The following is a 19,935-nucleotide window of genomic DNA, read 5'->3' as shown; positions in this document are numbered from 1 at the left end:
AGAGGATGTAGATGAAGATGAAATGGGAGATACGATACTGCGTGAAGAGTTTGACGGAGCACTGAAAAACCTGAGTCGAAACAAGGCCCCCGGAGTAGATAACATTCCATTAGAACTACTTACGGCCTTGGGAGAGCCAGACCTGACAAAACTCTACCATCTGGTGAGCAAGATGTATGAAACAGGCGAAATACCCTCAGACTTCAAAACGAATATTATAATTCCAATCCCAAAGAAAGCAGGTTTTGACAGATGTGAAAATTACCGAACAATCAGTTTAATAAGCCATAGCTGCAAAATACTAACACGAATTCTTTACAGACGAATGGAAAAACTAGTAGAAGCCGACCTCGGGGAAGATCAGTTTGGATTCCGTAGAAATACTGGAACACGTGAGGCAATACTGACCTTACGACTTATCTTAGAAGCTAGATTAAGGAAGGGCAAACCTACGTTTCTAGCATTTGTAGACTTAGAGAAAGCTTTTGACAATGCTGACTGGAATAATCTCTTTCAAATTCTGAAGGTGGCAGGGGTAAAATACAGGGTGTGAAAGGCTATTTACAATGTATACAGAAACCAGATGGCAGTTATAATAGTCGAGGGGCATGAAAGGGAAGCAGTAGTTGGGAAGGGAATGGGACAGGGTTGTAGCCTCTCCCCGATGTTATTCAATCTGTATATTGAGCAAACAGTAAAGGAAACAAACGAAGAATTCGGAGCAGGTATTAAAATCCATGGAGAAGAAATAAAAACTTTGAGGTTCGTCGATGACATTGTAATTCTGTCAGAGACAGAAAAGGACTTGGAAGAGCAGTTGAATGGAATGGACAGTGTCTTGAGAGGAGTATATAAGATGAACATCAACAAAAGCAAAACGAGGATAATGGAATGTAGTCGAATTAAGTCAGGTGATGCTGAGGGAATTAGATTAGGAAATGACACACTTAAAGTAGTAAAGGAGTTTTGCTATTTGGGGAGCTAAATAACTGATGATGGTCAAAGTAGAGAGGATATAAAATGTAGACTGGCAAAGCGTTTCTGAAGAAGAGAGATCTTTTAACATCGAGTATAGATTTAAGTGTCAGGAAGTCGTTTCTGAAAGTATTTGTATGGACTGTAGCCATGTATGGAAGTGAAACATGGACGATAAATAGTTTGGACAAGAAGAGAATAGAAGCGTTCGAAATGTGGTGCTTCAGATGAATGCTGAAGATTAGATGGGTAGATCTCATAACTGATGAGGAAGTATTGGGTAGGATTGGGGAGAAGAGAAGTTTGTGGCACAACTTGACCAGAAGAAGGGATCGGTTGGTAGGACATGTTCTGAGGCATCAAGGGATCACCAATTTAGTATTGGAAGGCAGCGTGGAGGGTAAAAATCGTAGAGGGAGACAAAGAGATCAATACACTAAGCAGATTCAGAAGGATGTAGGTTGCAGTAGATACTGGGAGATCAAGAAGCTGGCATAGGATAGAGCAGCATGGAGAGCTGCATCAAACCAGTCTCAGGACTGAAGACAACAACAATAACAACAACAACAGATGTTCAACAGTAAACAATTGTAGCAGTATGTGGAGGTTTGCCTGAAACCTATTAATGAGGCTTATTGAAGGTTAATCAATAGTGCATGGGCCATATAACTGTGTAATATTGGGCGATTGTGAACAGTGAAAGTAAAAGACTGTGAATCGCAACTGTGCATCTGTTGGCTGCATTATTCACAGTTGTCAGTGTCCAAATTACAAACACCATTTTTCAACCACTGCAGCAATTCAGTACATTGACACTGAGGGCAACAAACAAAGAAACAAAGAAGGTGAACCGCTACAAGGGTCAGCACCAATGGTCACATGTTTGTTTGACTTATGGGAGAGCATCACAGAAATGTCAGTAAACCGGAGTTGCTAGACACTAACTATCAGTTAAAACATATCATTTCCACGGACACTACAGAAGCAAAATTTGACTAATTAAAGCACGCACAGGGTTCAATACTGCATCCACACGATGTCCTTGATTTATGGATTTCAGAATATTGTGAGTAAAATGTGGGTTGGGTTTCATATGACAGATGTTTTTGTCATTCTGTTTGAGATACCTTGTCACACTTTAGGGCAAAGTACATTCCAGGAATTCTACAACAGATTGGTGGCAATGGCACTGAACAGTAGTTTTGTGGATCACTTCTGCTACCACTCTTGTAGACAGATGTGACCTGTGCTCTCTCCCAGTCACTTGACACAGTTTTTAGTGCAAAGCATGTTTTGTATTTAAAATTGGAGCTTACTCAATTAAAAAAAAAAAAAAAAAAATCTGTACAGAATATGACATAGATTCCATCGTAACATGCAGCCTTGTTTAATTTTAGCAATTTCAGCTGCTTACGGACACCACTAACACTAATATCTATACAGCTTTAATACTGTTTGTCTTTATGACAGCTAATTGTAGCCTGGTAGATTTGAAGAATAGCTATTGCTTATTCAGTTACACTGAATAACTGCAAGAAGGGAATTACATAACTTATAACGTGAGACTGGACAAAATATAGGACCAACTGACATGACTAGCAAACGGTAGCAAATATGTAGACTGAAAAGCTCACACCTGTAGTAGCACCCATTCATCCATGGCTAAATAATAATACTCTCCCTCTTTTAATTCATTTGTGTCCCTTTTGTCTTGTGTGTTCACTGTATACTTCATTTTTAGGGTTCTGTACCTCAGTCGGTAAAAACAGGACCCTTGTAGGATAATTTTATTGTTATGTCTCCGTTTTCTCAGGAATGCTCAGAGACATCAAGTTGAAATTTCCGAAATCTACAGTCCCTTGGCAGTGTAAAACATTTAAACTTCTAAGTCTATGCAGTCAACAGGTACGTCCATTGATGTCACATACTTTGATACTCTCAGACTCGCACATCAAAACCTGTAGATGAACTGTCTATATACTTACGTCAGTACGGATTCCTCATAGTGTGAGTCCTACTTGCACTTGTGCGGTGTTTTTCCTAATAGTGTGAATTTTTACTATTTTTATTTTACTTTATTTTATCATTGTTGATTGAGTTACGGCTTTGGTTCTAGGAAGCTAATCGTCCAGAGAATCGCGCTGTGCGCCCGTGGATAGTTGTCTACGGCCACCGTCCCATGTACTGCTCCAACAACAACACTGATGACTGCACGTTTTATGGAACATTAACACGCATTGGTCTTCCCGTGGTCAAATGGTGAGCTTTCTTCCTTCAGCTGGCAGCCTTGTCATTTCTGTTATTTTGCATCTTTTTTTTTTTTTTTTTGTCTCGGATAACTTTAATCTTGCTTCAGATATGAGTAATCTCTGTCTACTTAGGTGAACAGTGACCAGCTCTCTCATATGAAGACAAGCATATTTTTGCAACTTCATTGATCATTAAGATCTAGGCGTCGACTCATTTTTTCTTTATTTCTTACTTTCTTTTTTTAAATGTTATTGAAGCATTCTTTGCATGAGAATAGTGAATCTCTAAGAGATAAGATTCTGTGTCATATTTTTGTAGAACAGAAAATTAAATTGAATATGACAACCTCTGTGCCATGTAAATGCTAGGGATTTTTTGATGAAGAGTCTTGATTGAGTGTTAGATTCTACAAAGGTCTAAATATCTATTACAGTAAAAAGAATGTTATACCTCCGAAACTCGTTCAGCCTGATGATGATGAGGCATCACTCGTATCAGCTGCACAGACTTGCATTGAGAGTGTTGTTAAAATATTGCTTACCTTTGCAGTCCAAATTTGTATACAGTTTGGTCTCAACAATTCAAAATTTGTGACATTTAACGAAATTTTCATATTATTTGTCATGGGTTTGTAAGAGAGATACAGTATTGAATTTGTCTTGTACAGATCGCATATTATAGTGGGGAAAAAAAATCATTTTTGATAATACATGAAGTTACAGAAATGCATTCGTCGTTGTTTTATGCGTCAATGTCCATTGTTTGTTTACATGAAAAGAGGTTACAAATACCTTTTGTGAGTCTGAAGTAATTTGAGGCGAGACTGCTAGACACCTAAACCTTTGTGTACATAAAAGAAACCCAACGCCAAGTTGTGCAACTCCAGTTTTTCCAGTAAATGGAAAATCCTTACAAATAGTCGTGTACCTCTATAGACAGCTGATATTGTATGGAAACTGTTCTTTTGTATTTGCCTGTGCAGTGAGCTAAAATTAAGTAACTGGATCAAAATGTGAATAGTAAAGAGCTGTCTAACAATTAACAGTACTGTCAGCCCTTGCATCTCCCATTCGAGGAAAGCTTGTGGAAGTGAGCCAAGCCAGTAGATATTGAAAGAATCCATATAGTTTGGTTACATAGCCAGTGATACCCAAAGTTGTCTATGGAAAACTGATAAGGTTGCAATGAAAATCTAAAATTTGGAATGAGGAAAAGGTAAAATGTAATAGCAGAAGTGCCGACTCACGTGTTATTTCGTCAGTTTTTACATTCATGCCTTCTTTTTAAACTTATTGCTTTATTATTATTATTATTATTATTATTATTATTATTATTACTGCTATTACTTTTTTGGTTATGTCATCTAACTTGAGTTGATGTCTCTGAGTAGCACTTGCACACAAAGCCCTCAGTTACTTGTTGGATACATTCCAATGTTAGTCTTTCATTACAGTTCTTACCTTCTACAGTTCCCCCTAGTACCACTGAAATGATTCCCTGATGTCTTAAAACTTGTCGTGGCCCCCTCCTTGACAGTGTTTCCCATGTACTTCTGTCCACACCAGTACTGCAGAGACCCCTCCACTATCAGCCCACCTACTTTTCAGGATGCTTCTGTAGCACCACATCTCTAACACTTCAGTTCTCTTCTTATCTTCCCACAAAGTCCATGATTCACTTCTGTACAACACTGTCCTCCATACTAGTAGACTTAAGGGAATGCCCTCTTTGCCTATGCTAGTCTGCTTTTTATGTCCTCCTTGCTTCATCTGTCATAAATTATTTTGCTTCATGGCAACAATTCTTTCAGTTTTTTCTGCTTCATGGTCTCTAATTTTGATGTAAATTTCATCACTAATCTCATTTCTGCTACTCCTCAACACTTTTGTCTTTCTTCGGTTCGTTCAAATTCCATATTGTGTGCACTGTGACCTGTTCATTTTGTACAGTATGTCCTTTCTTGCTCCCACTGAGGATAGAAATGTCATCAGTTATATCCTTTCATCCTGAATGTTAATAACATTCCTAAACCTATCTTTCATTTCTGCCACTGCTGCTTCAATGTACAGATTGATCAATAGGTGAGAAAGGCTGCATCCTTGTCTTCATTCCTTTTTAATCCAAGCATTTCTATCTTTTTCTCTGTTGTGACTCGCCGATCTCTCAAAGTGCCGCCGCGCAGTTACACGCATCCTCTACATGCGGCGCTGTCTGCCAGCCATGCGGCAGCATCCCCACCTAAACGGCCGGCCAGCCAGCCAGCCAGCCAGCCAGCCAGCCAGCCAGCGGCCGCTAGTCTCGGACTCAGTTATGATTTGACTGTTAAAGTGTACACACGTCTTACTCTGTTTACTTGATCTGTGACTTTCATGTCTTGCGTCTTCCTTGAAATATTTGTTCAACGTGAAGTTATAACAATTGGTGACGAGATAGTGATTTTTCTTTTCCATCGTTGACCCACATGTTTCCAGGGCTACTTTAGAGCAACTATCGCAAGGTCTCGTAGAACAGCATTTGATGCCCCAATGAAATCACGAATCGCATTTGTGAGAAGCAAATGCGGTGCGTTTCTCATCGTTGTCTCTCCCTCCTTACGACGAGACGGCCGAAGACTGGTCTGATTACGAAAAATGTCTTTGACAGCACTTCTTGGCATTTCATGTCACGGACGAACAAACACGTAAGTCTCTGTTCCTTCCATGGATTTCACCTCAAATGTATCGGTTGTTGTCGCAATTGGCTCCTTTGAAAGATCCTGCGTCGTTGTCCTTTGCTGAAATGTGCTCACTTCTGCCTGGCTATTTTCAAAAGCAAACGCATGTGGTAGCCTCTCGTGTTGCCTTTTATCGTTGTCAAAAACAACCGAATCAATCCTATCGCGCTTGGGCTGCTGAACTTCACGGCTTCCGTAGAAAGTGTCAATTTGTTACTGAAGTTCACAAAGAATCCTACACCGATTCCGTGGTACGGGATGCTATTATCCGATCGGCGCCCGACAAAGAAGTTAGGCAACGTGCCCTTCAGTTGGCAAATCCGACTCTAGATGAAGTCCTATCCATTGCTCAGTCTTTTGAAATTTCTCGCGCCGCTGGACCACAAATAGAGGCATGGGGTGACGTCGGGGAAATACAACCTCAGTGCGATGTTGACGAAGCGTGTGGCATGTCCCCGCCGGCCGACGTGGCCGCAGTACGCTCCCAAGCACAGCCTTGGCCTAACCATAAACAAACCTCTAAGAAACTGCAGCAAAACCCACGGCAACTTCCTTCATGTCCGCACTGTTTTACGAAACATTCATGAGAAGATTGTCCACAACGTTGGGCCATGTGTCACAAATGCAAAAAAAGGTCATGTGTCATCCATTTGGAAATCCAACCGCATACATGATGTTCATGCACATGACGCTGATTCTTCTTCTGTGTTCTCTGTCAATTGCACTTCTTCTCTTTTAGGGAAGTTATTCCTCACTGTCCAAATACTTGGTCGAGATGGTCGCATGCAGGCGGATACTGGTTCTGCTGCCACTATCATCAGTTCTCAGACATATCTTCAGTTGGGTTTTCCAATCCTGTTCCAATATTTGTGGTCGACCATAGTAACACGGGGATCTTTTTGGTTTCGATGCCTTTCGCGTTTTTGGGTTCTCCATAGATGACTCTGTCAATATCATCTCTGATGCTATTCCTTATGCTCAATTGGATTCCTTGTCAACGAAATTTTCATCCCTTTTTTCTCCTGGGTTAGGACATGCAAACAACTTTGAAGCTCATATCACCCTCAAACCCTCTGCTCGACCCAAGTTTCCTGTTGCCCTTCGTGATCAGGAGCTGGATCGTCTCACTGCTTAAGGGGTCTTGCTTCCTGTCACTTCCAGTGAGTGGGCCTCTCCTGTCGTCGTCGTTGCTAAGCCAAATGGTGATATTTATCTCTGGGGCGATTTCGCTGTAAATGCTCAATCCCTTATCGACACCCTATGCCTCGACCTGAAGAATTGTTCACTAAACTTGCTGGAGGCCAGTATTTTTCTAAACTTTACCTGTCAGAAGCTTATAATCAACTTCCTCTCAACGCTGCTTACCGGCAGTGTCTGGTCCTTAACACGCCTTTCGGCCTCTATCAATACCAACGATTGCCATTCAGGGTTGCCAGCACCCCTGCTCTCTTTCAGTGATTCTTTGAACAATTATTGCTCACTGTCCTTGGGTGTATAAATTACCAGGATGACATTGTTGTTACTGGCTCCACCACTGATGAACATCTTCAAAATCTCTGCACACTTTTTCATGTCTTACAGATTGCCAGTCTTAAGTGTAATCTTCAGAAATCAAAATGTTTTCAGGCATCTATCACGTACTTGGGGTTTCAACACTCTCGAGATGGTTTTAATCCGCCTCAGCAAACTGTCACTGCGATCGATGCCCTTCCTCAGCCTACATCTGTTAAGGAACTGCAGGCCTTCTTTGGGAAAATAACATACTATCACATGTTTTTACCGTCTGCTGCTTCGGTGGCTCAGCCGTTGCATCGCCTGTTGCATAAAAACGTGCCTTTTCACTGGTCCGCGTCATGTGATGCGGCTTTTCAGAAATTGAAGACTGTGCTGAAACAGGCTCTGTGCCTGGCTACTTATCAACCTGGCCAACATCTTGCTACGCACACCTCTCAATAAGGGGTTGGTGCAGTCCTTGCGCACTGTTTTTCTGATGGTTCTGAACAACCCATTGTTTATGCCTCCAAAACGCTCATGGATGCCCAACGAAAGTATTCTCAAAATGGAAAGGAAGCTTTGGCCATTATTTACGCTCTACATAAGTTTGGTTTTCTCTATGGATCCAAATTTCATCTTGTTATGGATCACAAGCCACCTGTTTCCTTGTGTCATCCATCAACGTCACTTCCCGACAAGGCTGCACACCGCCTCCAGCGTTGGGCTCTGTACTTGTCTCATTTCAATTATGAGATTCATTTCCGGCCATCGGCTCAACATGCGAATGCTGATGCACTGTCTCGTCTTCCCATTGGTCCTGATCTGGCATTTGATAGGGACGAACTTTTGTGTTTCCACCTGGATGTTGCAAAGCAGCGGGTTGTGGACGGGTTCCCCATCACCGGGGACCGGCTGGCAGCTGCTACGGGTTCTGACCCTACCCTCTCCCAGGTTTTACGCTGTATTCAGAAAGGTTGGCCAGATTGTCCCTCTGTTAAGACTTCTGACCCATTGTGGAACTACTATGCTTTGCGTTACCACCTCACGGCTAGGGATGGTGTTATCGTCCATTGCACCAAAAATCCTTCGCCGCGTATTGTGGTACCTGCGCCTTTGCGTGCTTCGGTCTTGCGCCTCCTTCACCAAGTGCTCTGGGGTGTGTGTCGCACAAAATCTCTGGTGCGCCGTCATGTGTACTGGCCCGGCAACGACTCTGAAATCGCAGACATGGTCACTGCCTGCAGCCCTTGGACGTCACAGGCCACTGCCCGGAAGTCATCTTTGTCCCCGTGGCCTTCGCGTGAGAAGCCCTGGGAGTGTATTCATTCTGACTTCGCGGGACCTTTTTTAGGTACTTATTGGCTTCTCGTTATTGACGCCTGCTTTAACTTCCTTTTCATTGTCTGTTGCACGTCGCCTACCACTGCGGCAACCACCAATGCTCTAGCTCGCATTTTCTCTTTGGAAGGCCTTCCCTCTATTCTTGTTACTGATAATGGTCCGCAATTTGCTTCTTCTGATTTTGTGGATTTTTGTGCCCGTCACGGCGTCATACATGTCACGGCCCCTCTGTTCCATCCACAGTCAAACAGCAAGGGTGAATGACTGGTCCGCACATTTAAGGCTCAGATGAGGAAACTCCTGGCTTCTTCTTCTGCTGCTGCTGCTGATGATGATGATGCGCTTCTCCAATTTCTGGCTTCTTACCGTTTCACCCCCATGGGCGGCCACATCCCAGCTGAGCTCTTACATGGCAGACAGCCCCGAATGGTACGTCATCTTCTGTGGCCTTCCATCTCATGGCTGCGAGTGCCTTTGCCTGGCTGGTTCACCGCCGACGCCCTAGTATGGTTACGGGGATATGGCAGGCAGCCAAAATGGAGTCCTGGTCGCATCTTACGGCATCGTGGCCAACGCCTGTATGAAATCCAGACAGACAAGGGTGTTGCAGTGTGGCATTCGGACCAGCTTCGGCCTCGTGTAGCGGCAATGCTTGTTCTAGATGCCGCTACACCACCTTCGGCTCTGCCTTATGCTCGGGATACTGGAATCTCTCATTACTCACAATGCAGTCCTCTCACCATCATATCGGTGCCAGCACAAGAACTGACGCCACCAGGAGACGTGCCCATGCAGGAACCAGATGACCATCATCTGTCAGAGCAACTCTACTCGCCTCCTCCTCCTACGGATGCGGACACATCGCCCATGTCTCCTGTTATAACAACTGGACGTGCCGCAACGGGCAGATTGGTGCATGGGGCGCCAGCAGATTTGACCCCCACATCTCCTGTCATCTCCACCCGTTATTATCGGGGATGCTTGTGTCCGTACAGGAAGCCTCATCCTCGAGATTTTACGTCCAGTCAAACAAAACCTATGGACGTTGGCAATCTACAGGCCACCTCCATCAAGACCTGTGCAAAAACTTCAAAGGGGGGAAAAGTGATGTGACCCACCGATCTTTCAAAGTGCTGCCACGCATTTACACGCGCCCTCTACATGCGGCGCTGTCTGTCTGCCAGCCGTGCAGCAGCGGCGCCATCTAAGCGGCCGGCCAGCCAGCCAGGGACCGCTTCCTTGAAATATATTTTTTCGACTTGAAGTTATAACAGTCTCCCAATCTTATTGTTCCCTCGCGGTTCCTACACATTTTGCTTATTACCCGTCTTTCTTATTTTCTTCAGAATTTACATCATCCTGCACCATGTTACATTGTCAAACACTTTCTCTATGTCGATAAATCCTATGAAGGCGTCTTGATTTTTCTTCCATTATCAAGCCCAACGTAAGAACTCTCTCTTTGGTGCCTTTATCGTGTCTAAAGTCAAACTGATTATCAATTAACAGATCATCAGTTTTCTCTTCCATTCTTCTGTGTATTGTTCATATTTGCAGCTTGAATGCATAAGCTAATTGTACAATAATTTTCACACTTACCTGTCCTTACTATCTTCTGGATTGTGTGGCTGATATTTTTCCACCAGTCCCACATGTTCCACACATCAGCTTGCATAATTTTAGAAGTTCTGAAGGAATGTTACCTATGCCTGCTACTATATTTCACCATTAGATCGTCTATAACTCTGTTACATTCTGATTGTAATACTGGATCACCTACATGATCCATACTGAATCTCAATTCTTCTTCTATCACATCATCACACATTTCTTCCCCCTTCCCACATATCTGCCCTATCATCTTTATTTAACAATGGAATTCTTCTTGCATTATTAATTTCACTCCTTTGCTTTTAGTTCTGCTGAATATTTTTTGACTTTTCTGTATGCTGAATCTGTCTTTACTACAACCTTTCTTCTCTCCACATTTTTCTCACAGCCATTTTGCCCCGGCTTCCCTGCACTTCGTATATATTTCATTCCTCAGTGACTTGAATTTCCGTATTCCTGTCAGTTCCTGAGTAATTTCGTACTTCATTCTTTTGCCAGGTTGAAGTACTTATCCTGTTATCTGGGATTTCGTCACTGTTGTCTTCCTTGCATGTGTATTTGTCTGTGAATGCACTTTTTAGAGATTTCCATTTCTCTTCAACTGAATTGCCTACTGTGGTGTTCATTAACACACTACACACACTCTTAGAGAACCTTAAACGTACATAACCATTCCTCAGTACTTCGGTATCCCACTTCTTTCCACACTGATTATTTTGAACTTCAGTCTACTCTTCATCGTTACTAACTTGCAATAAGGGTCTATATCTGCTCCTGCATATGCCTTACAGTCAAACATCTGATTTTATAATATCTGTTGGGCCGCCTCCTCTTTTAACAATGTATTCTGTATTATTTGCTGAAACTTGCTGCAGAGCTGTGTTAGTCCTTTTCCTCTGACATTGTCACTACTGATCCCAAATTCTCCCATAACCCTGTCTTCTATTGTCACCTACTACCGAATTCCAGTCACCCATGATTGTTAGGTTTTCATCTCCATTTATGTGCTGAATTTCACATTCAGTATTATGGAAAGAATAGTTGCTACTCATCATGTGGTGGAGATGCTCATTCACAGATAGGCACAAAAAAAAGATTGTCAGAAAGTGAGCTTTTGGCCAACAAGGCCTTTGGCAGATATAGACAACATATACATACACATTCACGCAAACGCAACTCAGTAGGCAGAGACTGTGTGTGTGTGTGTGTGTGTGTGTGTGTGTGTGTGTGTGTGTGTGTGTGTGTCTGTCTGTCTGTCTGTCTGTCTATATCTCATGCAGGCCCTGTTGACAGAAATCTCAGGTTCTGACAGTCTTTTTCTTGTGCCTACCTGCGACTCAGAGAGATGGTGAGTAGCAAGTATACTTTTCATAATATTGTTATAATCCCTTCTGGATTTTCCATTGTTTGACATTAAGTATCCTCATATACTTTCTCCATCTCTTCATCTTCTGCTTGTGATGTTGGTATGTGTACTTGAACTACTGTTGGTGCTGGTTTGCTGTCGGTTCTGATGGAAAAATATAACTTGTGGTGTAGGGGTAGCATCTTTGATTAGCAATCAAAACGTCACTGCAGTGTAAGAAGTCACCCACATTCTGCCAACAGCCTCGTCAAGAGGGCAGAGAAGCGGACAGAGGTTCAGGGCATTCTCTGGTTCTAGGAGTGCAAAACTGCCCCTAAAGGCGAAAAAATCAGCAATGATCAGTAGCATAAGGATGCAGAAGGGAATGGATACCACTGCATTAAAGACATGTAACGTGTATCCGCAGGACATGTGGCCTGTGATTGAGAAAGTGTCATGATGATCTCTATTGGCAAAAGGTTCTGGAATAGCCCCCTTCAGATCTCCATGGGGGACTGCCAAGGAGGAGGTGACCGTGGGAAAAAGACTGCATAATCAACAAAAGGATAACATTCTAAAAGTCGGGGCATGGAATTTCAGAAGCTTGAACATGGTAGGAAAACTAGAAAATCTAAAGGGGGGGGGGGGGGGAATGCAAAGGCTCAGTGTATATATAGTAGAGGTCAATGAAGTGAACTGCAAAGAAGACAAGGATTTCAGGTGAGATGAGTATAGGGTAATACCAACAGCAGCAGAAAATAGTATAACCAGAGTAGGATTCGTTATGAACAGGAAGATAGGGCAGAGAGTGTGTTACTGTGAATGATTCAGTTATAGTGTTGTTCTTATCAGAATAGACAGCAAACCAACACCAACAATGATAATTTAGGTATACACGCCAATGTCACAAGCTGAAGGTGAAGATATACAGAAAGGGTAACACAGTATGTAAAGGGAGACGAAAATGTAATAGTCATGGGCGACTGTAATACAATTGTAGGGGAAGGAATAAAAGAAAAGGTTATAGAAGAATATGGGCTTGGGTCAAGGAGAAATACTAATTGACTTGTGTACTAAATTTCTACTAGTAATAGCAAATACTCTGTTCAAGAATTACAAGAGGAGGAGATGGTATGCTTGGAAAAGGTTGGATGATACTGGAAGCTTTCAGTTATATTAAATTATAGTCAGACAGATTCCAAAATCAAATAGTGGATTGTAAGGGCGTGTCCAGGAGCAAATATAGACTCAGATCACTCTATAGTAATGATGAAGAGTAGGCTGAAGTTCCCGACATTAGTCGGGAAGAATCTATATGCAAAGAAGTGGGGTATGGGAGTACTAAGGAATGATGAGATACACTATGTAGTCAAAAGTATCCAGACACCCCAAAAAACATACATATTTCATATTAGGTGCATTGTGCTGCCACCTACTGCTGGGTACCCAATATCAGTGACCTCATTAGTCATTAGTAGTGTTTGGATCGATATGCACGTAAAACCCACGAAATATGCACCAAACCTCCTCAAAATATGCAGTTAAAATATGCTCTTACTGCCAGTATATGCCTTTAAATATGTAGCTAACATTCTTTAATCATTCATTTCTCTTAGATAAATTCTTTAAAATATGCATCTTACTTAGGAAAATTAATGAATAACCATCAAATATTTTCAATGAATAAAATGAAGTATAACATAGGTACTTACAGTATAAGTTAGGTAAATTCTAAAAATTAGAGTTTGTTCGAACTACCAACATTTTTTCCATATTCTCTACAAGAAAATTTTTCCTGTGGTCAGATAACAACATTTTCAGTCCTGAAAACGATCGTTCAACATCTTATGACACACAGGTAAAAATTTAAGAGTAGCGACATCAGACGACGTGACATCATCTAGATTCTTGGAGTGTTTCTCTCCTTCCAGTAACAGCAATCTTCCGAATCGTAGGCCAACCAGGATATCTGTGGAGAACTGCATCCAATTTTCTTCTAAGTTTCTGACCGATTGGACCTGGCCAACTCTTGCTGTGTCCTGAGTCCTTGGAGGAGAGCCACTGCCTTCGTAACTTCCATGTTACAAGTCTGTGGTTCCTCAGTTAGGTCTGGAAGGCCACCCAAGTGCGCTCAGGTGAAAGATAGTCTGTGTAACACATTGGAGTTCTTCAGGGTGTCCTTGGCTTCTGGTATAGCTAAATTTTTGCTACCTTCAAAGCCCTTTAGTACCTGGAACAAGAAAGTAGTAATCTGGTGAATGTCAGTTTCAAGCTGAAAACTGCAGTACAGAGAAATAAGCTTAATAGTGGAATTCTATGTTGTGTTCATTTTCTTTGATTATTCAATTTACCCAGAACTACATATGCGTCCATACCTCTTCAACTTTTCTGTGGTTGTCTGCATAATATTTTGCAGCTAAAATCCACATTCCCCACCTCGTCAAGACTGGTTCAGGTGGCAGTGGGCAGTCAGGGTGAGCAGTCTTGAAAGCTCTCACTCGACTTGGTGCTTTGATGAAAACCTTGTTTCCGAAGATATAAGGTTGTTGACCTCTGGCGGTGTGGCTCTGACCTCTTCAGCGACTCGATGGATGCTATGAGCCAGACACGTTAGGTGAATAATTTTAGGGTAAAACACCTGGAGACACTCTTTGGCCTTCACCATATATAGGGCACTATCCATCACGGTGGCCAAAATCTTGTTCTCCCCATTTTTCTGTTCTTCACTTCTCCATAGCACACCTGAAAGTAAATTGGAGGATTTTACAAATTTTACAATTTTTTTTTATTATTGGCTCGGGACATGTTGTGGAAAACTAATTATTGGCTCGGGATATGATGTGAAAAACTGCACTTACATATTATCTATAATTTTTTTGAAACTATTCAATATTGGTGAAACTTGAACAATACTTCCTGCACCGTGCGTGCAATTGTGGCGTGTGTCGTTTGTTCCACTTCTTTGCGCAGTATGAGGTGTCCTCTTGCAGCCTCGTCAGCAGAGAGTTTTCCAACTATGACGTGCGCCATATACTGGCTGCAAGAATCGGTGGTTTCGTCAATAGATAGCCAGACTGGAGAATCGCCAATGTCTTTCCTAATATTCTCCAATGCCTGTAATAGAGAAACTAAGTTTAAAAATACACGTAAACATGTGGATACTAGTAGGAGACACACACAAAAACAATTTTATAAAAATAAATATTCAAACACAATTTAAATTGATTTTTCAAGTTTTTTTAAATCAAACAACTACTATTTTGGCCCATGTATATTCCAAATTACATCCATTGACTTTCACATACCTACGTTCATAAAAATTACCGAAAAACCTTACCTTTTCATACAATGGGTCCATATAGTTCTTTCTGAGCGTTGACTCGAGAGGAATATCTTTTCCTGTGTATTTTTTCGATAAGGTCCTTAATCCTTCATTCTCCAGCTTATTCAAGGGGATGTTTGCTTTTATTAAAGCCTTGCAAAGATCTTCATCAAACTCATTTTTGTTGTCCGTATGGTTTGAAAATGAGGAGATGAATGGTTACTGTGAAGTTTTTAACTGTCTCTTGGTTACGTTGTTCTGGTGCTGAGATGTCTTTCTATGCTCATCCAGTTGAAATTTTTTCTCACCTCTGATCCACACCATTGGAGAAGTGAATAAATATCAATAAGTACGTGCAATTGTACAAAAATGTAAGAGAACAGTGTGTACCAGTGAGATAGTCACTCAAAACATTGAATTAAGACTACAGATAAGTTTCTAAAAATTGAAACTTCGATCCCCTCACAACATTTAACATTTCTTTTTTTAATTTGCAAGAATGCTGATGGTGATTCCTGAAGGTTTTTTTTGTTCCTTCCCATTCGTACACAGAAAACATGCACGCAAATTTACAGATGAACTTAATAATTGTTTTAATTTCTTGGAAAAATTATCGAAAAAGAAAAAAAAAGAAGTAAACCTACCTCTTTTTCATATAGTTGGCAGAATATTATTTTTACATCCGTTGTGAAAGCACAATCGCTCCCAATCCATTTCCGTAAATTATTGGTTTTTGGTCTGGGAATGTTTTTTAATGTGAAGGAAATTGCAAAGAGTTGATGTGAACAGCACAGAAACACTTGTAAGAATGATTCATATTGCAAAATGCCAACAATAACTAGTAGGGCACTGTTGGCACACTGCAGAGATCAGGTGAGCGACCTGAACACGCATAAACTGCGGGCAACAAATACTGAAGCACATTTCTACTCCAATAATCCATCTTTCAACAATGGACCATCACAAGTCTTTAGCATCCTTATCAGAGAGACTACCTGAGTGAAAAAACAAGACTATCTCCCTCCACAAGCTACCCATGTTTAACTGAAAGGCTTTTGTTCTGATGGCTCATCCAGTATTATATCATTTGGAAATTTATTGGCCTAATATTGTGGGAGGTTCCTGGGTTGCCAGGGAATAAAATGAACTTCAATATGACCTCTAAACGTAAAAAATGTACATCTTTACAGCCATTTCCTCTAAATATGACAATAATATGCTCAAATGTCAAAAATATGCCTAGTACCTCCAAAATATCATAATTCATAAAGATACAACACCAGGTACTGTAAAGAAAAATTACATGCAAAACCCGAACTCCAGTCGTTAGACTTCGTGAGAGAGCAGAAGGGGGTGCTCCGCGGAACTTACGGACTTAGAACGTAGTCAGGTGATTGGGTGTCGCTTGTGTCATATGTCTGTACGCGAGATTTCCACACTCCAAATCATCCCCAGGTCCACTGTTTCTCACATGATAGTGAAGTGGAAATGTAGAGCACAAAAGCATACAGGATGATCTCGTCTGTTGACTGGCAGACACCTCCGACAGTTGAAGAGGTCATAATGTGTAATAGGCAGACATCTATCCAGCGCATTACAGGAATTCCAAACTGCATTAGGATCCACTGCAAGTACTATAACAGTTAGGCGGGAGATGAGAAAACTTGGATTTCATGGTCGAGCAGCTGTTCATAAACCACACATCATGTGGGTAAATGCCAAACGATGCCTTGCTTGGTGTAAGGAGCGTAAACATTGGACAATTGAACAATGGAAAAATGTTGTGTGGAGTGACGAATCACGGTACACAATGTGGCGATCCGATGTCAGGGTGTGGGTATGACGAATGCCTGGTGAACGTCATCTGCCCAGCGTGTTTAGTGCCAACAGTAAAATTCAGAGGCAATGTTGTTATGGTGTGCTCGTGTTTTTCATGGAGGGGGCTTGCACCCCTTGTTGTTTTGAATGGCACTATCAGAGCACAGACCTACATTGATGTTTTAAGCTCCTTCTTGCTTCCCACTGCAATTCAGGGATGGCGATTGGAGCTTTCAACACGATCGAGCACACGGCCTGTGGCGGATCGGTTAGACGGCAATAACATCCAGTAATGGCCTGGTCTTCACAGAGTCGTGACCTGAATCCAACAGAACATCTTTGGGGTGTTTTGGAATGCTGACTTCGTGCCACGCCTCACCTTTCCTCAGGGCAGCACTCCATGAAGAATGGGGTGCCATTCCCCAAGACACTTTCCAGCACCTGACTGAACATATACCTGCGAGAGTTGAAGCTTTCATCAAGTCTAAGGGTGGGTCAACACCATATTGAATTCCAGCATTACCAATGGAGGGCACCACGAACTTGTAAGTCATTTTCAGACAGGTGTCCGGATACTTTAGATCACATAGTGTACACTTGAAGTTCTTTAAGACTATAGATACAGTAGTAGGGAAAGCTCAGTTGATGAGGAATAGATATCTCTAAAAAGGGCCATCACAGAAGTTGGAAAGAAAAATGTTATTACAAAGAAGGTAACTGCAAAGAAACCATGGGTGACAGAAAAAATACTGCAGTTGATCGATGAAAGGAGGAAGTACAAAAATGTTCCATGAAACTCAGAATACAGAAATACAAGTCACTGAGGAATGAAAGAAATAGGAAATGCAATCAAAATGGCTTCATGAAAAATGTGCAGAAATAGAAAAAGATATAATTGTTGGAATTAAAGACTCAGCATACAAGACAGTCAAAATAACCTTCGGTGACATTGATAGCAAGGGTGGTTATATTCCAAGTGCAATGGGAATTCCACTTTTAAATGTAAAGGAGAGAGAGTGGATAGGTGGAAAAAATACTTGAAAGCCTCTGTTAGGGGGGAAGATTTGTCTAATGTGATAGAAGAAGAAACAGAAGTTGATTCAAAAAAGATAGGGGATCTAGTATTAGAATCAGAACTTAAAAGAGGTATGGAGGACTTAAGATCAAATAAGGCAGAAGGGGTAGATAACATTCCATTAGAATTTCTAAAATCATTGGTGGAAGTGGCAAGAAAATGACTGTTCACATTGGTGTGTAGAATATATGAGTTCGGCGACACGCCATTGGACTTTTGGAAAAATATCATGCCCACAGCACCGAAGACTGTAAGAGCTGACAAGGGCGAGAATTATCCCACAGTCAGCTTAACAGCTCGTGCATCCAAGTTGCTGACAAGAATAATGTACAGAAGAATGGAAAAGAAAATTGAGGATGTGCTAGATGACAATCAGTTTGGCTTTAGAAAAGGTAAAGGCATGAGAGAGGCAATTCTGACATTGTGGTTGATAATGGAAGCAAGACTACAGAAAAACCAAGACATATTCACAGCATTTGTCGACCTGGAAAAAGGGTGGAAGATGTTCGAAATTCTGAGAAAAATAGGGGTAAGCTGTATGGAGAGATAGGTAATATACAATTTGTAAAGAGCCAAGAGGGAATAATAGAGTGGATGAACAAGAACAAAGTGCTTGGATTAAAAAGGGTGTAAGACAGGGATGTAATCTTTCACCCCTACTGTTCAATCTGTACATCGAAGAAGCAATGACGGAAATTAAAGAAAGACTTGGTAGTGGAATTAAAATTCAAGGTGAAAGGATATCAGTGATAAGATTCGCTCATTACATTGCTATCCTGAGTGAAACTGAAGAAGATGTAAATGATCTGCTGAATGGAATGAATAATCTAATGAGTACAGAATATGGATTGAGAGTAAATCATAGAAAGAAGAAAGTAATGAGGAGCAGAAATGAGAACAGCGAAAAACTTAACATTAGGATTGATGATCACGAAGTTAAGGAATTCTGCTACCTAGACAGTGAGATAACCAATGATGGACGGAGTAAGGACATTAAAAGCGGACTAGCAATGGCAAAAAGGGCATTCCTGGCCAAGAGAAATCTATGAGTATCAAACATAGGCAATAATTTGAGGAAGAAATTTCTGAGAATGTACATCTGGATTACAGTTGTGTATGGTAGTGAAACATGGACTGTGGGAAAACCGGAAAAGAAGAGACATAAGGGAATGGCTTCCACAGTACTAGAGGGAGCTGTGGAGGGCAAAAACTGTAGAGCAAGACAGGGATTGGAATACATCTGGTAAATAATTGAGGACATACGTTGCAAGTGTTACTCTGAGGTGAAGTGGTTAGCACAGGAGAGGAATTCGTGCCGTCTCACGAACCTCTTCCCCCCTCCACTGCAGCAAGGATCAACTACCAACTAATCCAATAGCATTGTGACACAACTGGAGAATGGAATTCTGCAATGGATGTGCAACTAATTATGGCAAGGGCACAGGGATAGGTACTGAGGTGACCCGCCTCCTCAGCTTTGAACTCGGGCTAACTTCCAATATATACTACGTACTGTACGATTGGCCTGATGAAAAGAAGCTCTATGACATATTTTGTATGAAATTTTATCCTCTTTATTTTCGTAACTAGTCAACTTTGCTGAACATTATGTTGTTTCCAAGTTATAAGTGAAAAAGCCCAAAAGAATCCTGTTTTTTTTGTGACAATGAAAACACAGTTTTTGACAACATAACTTACTTGGATGGATAAAAAAAAATCTACTCACCATGCGTTGGCAGAACACATACAAAATATAGGCTTGTAATTAGGCAAGCTTTCAGAGCCAGTGGCTCGTTCTTCAGGTGGAAGGGTTGAAGGGGAAGGAAGAGGGGTGAAGGAAAAGGACTGGAGAGGTCTAGGAAAAGCGGTAGATTTCACCCAGGACTGCGGGTCAGGGGAGACTTACCGCATGGGATGAGAAAGATGGTCTTTCCTTCTCATCCTGTGCGAGAAGTCTCCCCTGACCTGCAGTCCTGGGTGACTTTCCTGCA

General features: G+C 41.6%; 1 protein-coding gene across 1 annotated transcript in view; it reads left to right on the top strand.

Annotated features, from left to right (window-relative positions):
- The window catches only part of LOC126292221 (acid phosphatase type 7), a 111,651-nt gene that overhangs the window by 49,561 nt on the left and 42,155 nt on the right, over positions 1-19,935 (top strand). Inside the window, exon 6 of the mRNA XM_049986088.1 lies at positions 3,092-3,234. Coding sequence (XP_049842045.1) covers positions 3,092-3,234 — 143 coding nt within the window. The remainder of the gene's footprint in view (positions 1-3,091; positions 3,235-19,935) is intronic.

This window comes from Schistocerca gregaria, chromosome 9 (assembly GCF_023897955.1).
Source record: "Schistocerca gregaria isolate iqSchGreg1 chromosome 9, iqSchGreg1.2, whole genome shotgun sequence".
Classification (NCBI taxonomy): Eukaryota; Metazoa; Arthropoda; class Insecta; order Orthoptera; family Acrididae; genus Schistocerca; species Schistocerca gregaria.
Note: the sequence above shows the minus strand (reverse complement) of the source record. Positions and strands in the feature narration are given on the sequence as shown.